General features: G+C 41.6%; 2 protein-coding genes across 2 annotated transcripts; one reads left to right on the top strand and one right to left on the bottom strand.

Moving 5' to 3' along the window:
* Positions 1-726: 726 nt before the first annotated feature.
* BJ212DRAFT_1303853 (uncharacterized protein) lies at positions 727-1,222 on the bottom strand (the record flags this gene model as incomplete). The annotated part of the gene is made up of 2 exons (XM_041333499.1): positions 727-797; positions 853-1,222. 2 exons carry the CDS (start codon positions 1,220-1,222, stop codon positions 727-729), a joined length of 441 nt encoding a protein of 146 aa, XP_041187579.1.
* A 4,358-nt stretch (positions 1,223-5,580) lies between these two features.
* On the top strand, positions 5,581-5,949 carry BJ212DRAFT_1486130 (uncharacterized protein; the record flags this gene model as incomplete). The annotated part of the gene is made up of 1 exon (XM_041341079.1): positions 5,581-5,949. The coding sequence occupies one exon, from the start codon at positions 5,581-5,583 to the stop codon at positions 5,947-5,949; it is 369 nt and encodes a 122-aa protein (XP_041187580.1).
* Positions 5,950-6,275: the final 326 nt, after the last annotated feature.

Here is a 6,275-nt window from a genome sequence, read left to right on the forward strand (position 1 = left end):
ACACATATCATTCTGGCTGCTTGAGAGGTAGTTTAAGCCAGATAGTGTGATATTTACCCATAGCCAGAGTCCACAAGGAGGGAATACACTGTCCAATTGCAAGAGATATCTGAACAAGTAGAATCCCACATCAAGTATCTTGAGAATGATCAGGTCTGTAATTGTGTGGAGCCCGAGGAGATCATTATTAATGATTTGGAAGAAGAGGTTCAATATGAAACTGTGATAATTGACATCTGGATGGACAATGTGGAATAACTTGACACACAAACAAATTCTCAGAGGAGGGAGATAGAGGACCTTATCAGCCTCCACATTGAAGATGAGATGGAGAGGTACCAAGCTGATGCTGTTGTTAAAGACAAAATCATCAACTTCATAGATCATGCACTCTTATAACCTGTTGGTTGGATACATGTGTTCAATATTAAATGTTTCCCATACCACTGACTATTACTGTACAATAGTCCTTACAACTTACTTCAGACACATGTAATTCATATTCAACTGTCCCAATATCATTTTTGAAGGTATATAGCACTTTCATTGAAGCCTGAATGTTGGTTATCATCTCACAAGATCTTATTCTTCATTCAGGAGAAATGAATATGCATAAGGCAGCACAGTCTCCCCAAGCCTGAATACTGTGTAAACTCTCTAGCCCCTCTTCATATACTTTGCAATGGTGTCCAGATGGTGCCTCAGTCTGGGAATCTTGAGCATACTTCACTCCTCAAATGTCACAATAGGATAGAAAGAATATCTTGCACTAAAAGTAATAATATTTATCATGCAAGCTAGAATAAGGAACATTAAAACACATGCAAAGGAAAATAGTTAATGTTGACAAACTCAAGTGAAATTTCATAATAGTTTTAATTGGGTTGTAGATCATCTTGATGACTTGAACCTTGAGCTCTGTGGTCTCTCCATGCATAACCACAAACTGCTTGATCATGTAAATAGCAGCAATATCAGGATACCACAGGAGGTCTAGGCCAATGGCTGGGGCTTGTGGAAATCTGGTTGCTGTACCATCCCAATCAGCCAAAATGTGATTGCACCAGCCCTCCTCTTGATGCCAGCTGGGTTCAAAATCATACCCAGCAGACTCATGCCATTCCATCAACTCATATATGTGGCCAGGATAAGCATATAGGTCGAGATCTGACTCATGGTAGAAGGTACAAGTGAAAAACTGGAGTGCATTTGACCCTGACATTACTAGACCAGTGCATGCTTGGAGGGAGCAAAACTAATTGAAATCCAGGAAATAATAGGACAGATGTTGTATGTGTGCTAGCAAAAGTGAGTTACTGTTAAGAACCATGTTGCTCAAAGGAGAGAGAGACTGACTCAGAGGGGCTTGGCCTCAGCTCATACACTGTGCCTCTTACCCAAGTATGTACCCTTCATTTCATATGAGGTCTGATGATGGTCCAACAAAGTCCAGAGGACTTCTGGAGGCTAGCTACTCTGGTGGAGTGCTAGAGGACTTCCGGAGGAGTGCGGGAGAGTTCCAGAGGAATGCAGGAAGTGCTCAGGAGAGTTCCCACTGCAAGGTAATACTTCTACAGGAAACAGGATGGAAGGATAGGAGGTCTGAAGGTCCAGAGGACAGAAGGACAGGAGGGCAGGAGAACAGAGGACAGAAGGACAGGATGTCCGAAGGTATGGAAGGAACAGGGGCTACATTGGATGAAGTCTGATGTAGAAACAAACAGAGGTAGACTACCCTAAGGTAGAGTTGGAGGGACAGGGATTGGACCTAAGTCTGGAAAGAGGGTAAGTGCTGGAAAGGCAAAGCTCTGGCCTAGGGAATCAATCCCTAGGCCTGATGGATAGGACAGCCTTAGGTGGACCCAAGTCCAAGAGAGGATTGGGCAAGTAGAGCAAAGTCTAAGATGATATTCAAACTGAGGAACTACAGGAGTATCTACAGGGATTATATACTGGACAATATCTGAGGTGATCAGTAAGCAAAGGAGCAAGGCTATGTACGAGCATGTGGAAACACATTAGTAAGTAAGACAGAACATAAGTAAATGAACTTGGAGATGAAGACTCATACAAGGATCAATAAGCAAGATGGAACAAGAGATAACTGAAAGCCAGAAAGGCAGAGATGTCTAAATGGGGATAGGTGCAGGATATCGGACAGAGGGCAGGAATACATCCAGAGATAGTTATGGTTGATATCTGGAGGTCTGGAGATCTGAGGATCTGGAAGGTGAGGTGGATACAGGACTGGGATATGATGAGGTGGATATAGTCCTGAATCCGAGACGAGGTGAAGTCTGGATGTCTTGCTGGATGGAGTGCATGTAGGGTGGACAGGATAGGGTAGTATGGATCAGGCTAGCAGTGAGGATCTGGAGGTATGGAGCTCAGGGGTAAATCTGGAGCAGAGTTGATCCTCCTGAGGTGTGGAGCACACAGCAGAAGGGGATCTGGCAATAAGTTGGATATGAGATCCGGATGTAGGCTTGGAAGGCATGGGAATATTATGGAATGTGAGTCCAGATTGTGGGATATGACAGCTACTTGTACCATGTGTCATATGACATGTGTGTGACAGCCACACAAGGGTATGAGGGCTCATGTAGCAGAGTATGAGGTCATAGATAGAGGCACTGGAAAAGGCTTGTCTCAAGCTACAAGCCCTTGTGGTAGGACATTTGAACAACTCCAATTGCATCAGATTAATCCAAATGTAGTTGGAATTAGTGGATGAAATAGGCTAATCTGCAAGGCCTCAAACTTATTTAAGGTCTTTGTGTTACAGTTCTCCCTAGCACCTTCACCTTTTCACCCTTTCACCTTTTCATGATGTCACCTTTCATACCTTCACAACTTCACCTTATCACAGATGACATCATACATTCTTTAGTGTTCCATCATATTCTATGGTACAATCTTACATAACATTATATCATTGGCTAGCTACATTAGAGCTCCACCTGAATACCATTATATATACATGTAGTTACACTCATGTATTCCCTATCTTGACCTTAGCAATACTAAGCTTGTCTCTTGGTAGACTTGAGTGGGGTATTCATTGTTAAGCATAACACCTTGAGCTCATCAATACCATTTAAATGTGCTGAGTGTAGATCCTGCAAAAGTCTAGACAATCACTCCTGATGGAGGCATTGACTCAATAAGGTTCTATCCTTAGGCAATCCTGATCATTGATTTCTTTATTGGAATGATTCTATCCAAGTTCATAATAAATAGGCTCTCTTTGTAAAATTGTTAGATGTGCAGTCTATGGGGTCTTGAAGTATAATTACAGCTTACCTATTTCCTTGTCAGCCCTAATAAAAGCTTGATGCATAGCCTTTTTTGAAAATGATATATTGTTAAGAAAAATTCCTGTAGTTTGAAAGGCAATAGCTTGGTATATGTGGACCAATTTGGTTTGTGGATGATGATAGATACAGCCATGCAATTGGTAGTCATCTTGTTTAGACCACAATGTGTCCTACAATATAATGTGTTAGCATTTTATATCAACCTCAGCAATTAGCAAGGCCACACACCATAACAATCATGATATTAGTGCATGCCAAATTGAGACCCACCACTCCCACTCCAGACAAAATCAAGATGCAAGGTCCACTTTCATGAGTCAAAACCCTAAAATCCTCTAATACCATCTTGTACCTGTGCATAGGCATCTTACCATTAAGTTCCACTGTCAGAATCACATGCAGATCCAGAATCTTTACCATTGTGTTGGTAGGGGTTACACAGGGTCAAGCTAGAAGCTTGTAGGTAGGAGGTGTTGCAGGTGTCAGGGGTCCTGTTAGAGTCTTAGCAGTAGCTTCTGTGGCTTGTAGTCTACACAATAACCAGGTTCTGTGTCCTTGTGTGTTGCTAGTCTTGTTTGTTGTGCACCAACTCACTATGTGGTCAATGTGCCAAATTTGTCAATGTATTGCATCATTTCCTATTTGATGTAGATGACAGAATCTCTCTTTCTGTTAAGGTCACATGCTTAAGGGGGGTTGGATCAGAAGGGCTTGGTCTCAGCTTGTATGCCGTGACACCATTTGAGCAACAAGTCCAGTGATGACTCCTCAAAGGAGGATTCCATCAAATAATAGGTAGAAGAAACTGTGAGTGTTGCTATTGTGATATGTTACATAGACTCTCAAGTCTTGTAATGTGTCAACAAATGTAAGGTGAAAGGTTGGATCAACAGGCATCATCTGTAAGGTTCTATGATTCTCCAATTTATCCAGAGTCCTGTCTCTCATTTCTTGTTGTGTCCTTGCTCTCTATGGGAGCAACAGAGCAGTTTGCTCTGACACTTACTATGTCTCATTTACTTCTTTGCTCTCATGTCCTCGCTCTCCATTGGAGAAACAAAGCAGTTTTCTCTGGGGCTTGCTATCACTTATTTCCCCATTGCTTCTGTGTCCTTGCATTTATCAAAATTTGTAACTTAAGCTGATGAATAATGGGTACATAGGCTATCTCCATGTCAATACAAATATACTACCTGTGTCAGGCTACTGAGACTAACAGAAGGGTAAGCTCATTATCATAGTACATGTGATCAATAGCTGTTAACATACTTTTTCTGTTTTGCATCTAGTGCATGCCAGTAGTTGAGTATAGTTAAAATCATCATGACACCCTTCTTCAACTCCTTTGATACTGACCATGATTCAGGCAAAGGTCACCAGGCAAGGACAGGATGGCCACAATGTAGAACCTAATTTCTTCCATAGAATGCATCAAGTGTGTGCAATATCATTGACATTAGGACAACCACAGTTTAATGAAGAAAGTCATTTGAGAATTGTACAATAGTGTTACTCAAAACAAATTTTGAAACTTTGAGGACTCACTTAGATGCTGGCTAAACACTTCAAACTCCTGGCTAAAGTTTGCTCAAGAACAGTTGAATCATGCTTAGTGCACTTCAGCATGAAATCAAACATTTAAAGACTTGGGATTTTCAAAGTGTGCTATGTACATATGTTTTAGAGAGTATGGGGTAACCAGGATGTAGTTCACAATGAGTCATAGATAGGCTTAGCATTTTGAATGACAGTGCTAATTGAATTATTAAAAAAAAAACAAAGTCCCCATAAGAATAAATTCAGCTGTACATATGAAGTGCTGGAGAGAACAAGGTAAGTACTAGAGGAAGGTGGGAGAGGAGGATAACCCTCAGGGACAAGGTCTGCATGCCTCTAGGGAGATGCAAGACCAAGTGAAAGGTGGAGATGGTGTATCACAGCCATGGTCATGCAATAGTGCTGGTCAGGTGGAACATATGTGGGACTACAATAGATTTCCTATAAGATAAGGGTTAGCTGCAACTTGCAATAAGAATAAAAATTACTTACCTTGGGTGGATGACACCTGGAAATTTGATGTTCTGCTCAGTGCTGTGAGTGAGCATCAAGGTTTGAGAGGGAGGTCAACAATGATGCCAACATGCTCAGCATGAGACAAAGGTTTGGAACTTGCTGAAAATTGAAACTCCAAAACAAAGTATGTCACATATACACAGAATGGATAGAAGTTTTGATCCCCCTGACCCCTGCCTCTGCTGTAACCATGCCTCATGAATCTGCACATAAAGAACTCATGAATATTGTAGATCAGGCTGAACTTGCATTGGCCAAACCACAGTACCAGGACATCCTAGATGACTGGTCCGATTTTGGCAATGATTCTAGCTCTGGGAACTCACTCTCAACTACTACTTCTAATGATAATAGCACAATCAATCTGTCTTTTAGCTCCCCTTCCCCTTCCTCTCCCCTTTTCCCTATGACAGTGACTTCAGGTTCTTCTGGCAATAGCTCTATCTCTTCTGATGATGTTGCTTTGCCTTATGACCGCCTTCTTCACACCATTAATGCTCTTTGTGATGAGGTTAAGAGGGCTTGTGTATTGCACAAGCCTAATGAGCCTCCTCCATGAGCACCTCAGCTTCACATGTTGGTTTATCATGAAGAACATCGCCCTCACTTGTTTCAGCAGAAACTCTGTTAATCCTGAGATCTTTGATGATATCATCAATATATATCTGATCATCCCATCTTCCAAAACCAATCCAACAATCCTCAGCTCCCTGTTTCCATCCAACTGGCTATTTTTTTGAATTGGGCTGGCCATTATGGCAATGCAATTACCCTTGAGGATGTTGCTTAATAGGCAGGTGTCAGTGTTGGGTCTGTAGTTAATTGCACTAATTGTATGATGATTGTGGTACTTGATGCCCATAATCAGTTTGTCTGCTTTCCAGC

Source organism: Suillus subaureus, assembly GCF_016647635.1.
Source record: "Suillus subaureus strain MN1 chromosome Unknown BJ212scaffold_49, whole genome shotgun sequence".
Taxonomy (NCBI): domain Eukaryota; kingdom Fungi; phylum Basidiomycota; class Agaricomycetes; order Boletales; family Suillaceae; genus Suillus; species Suillus subaureus.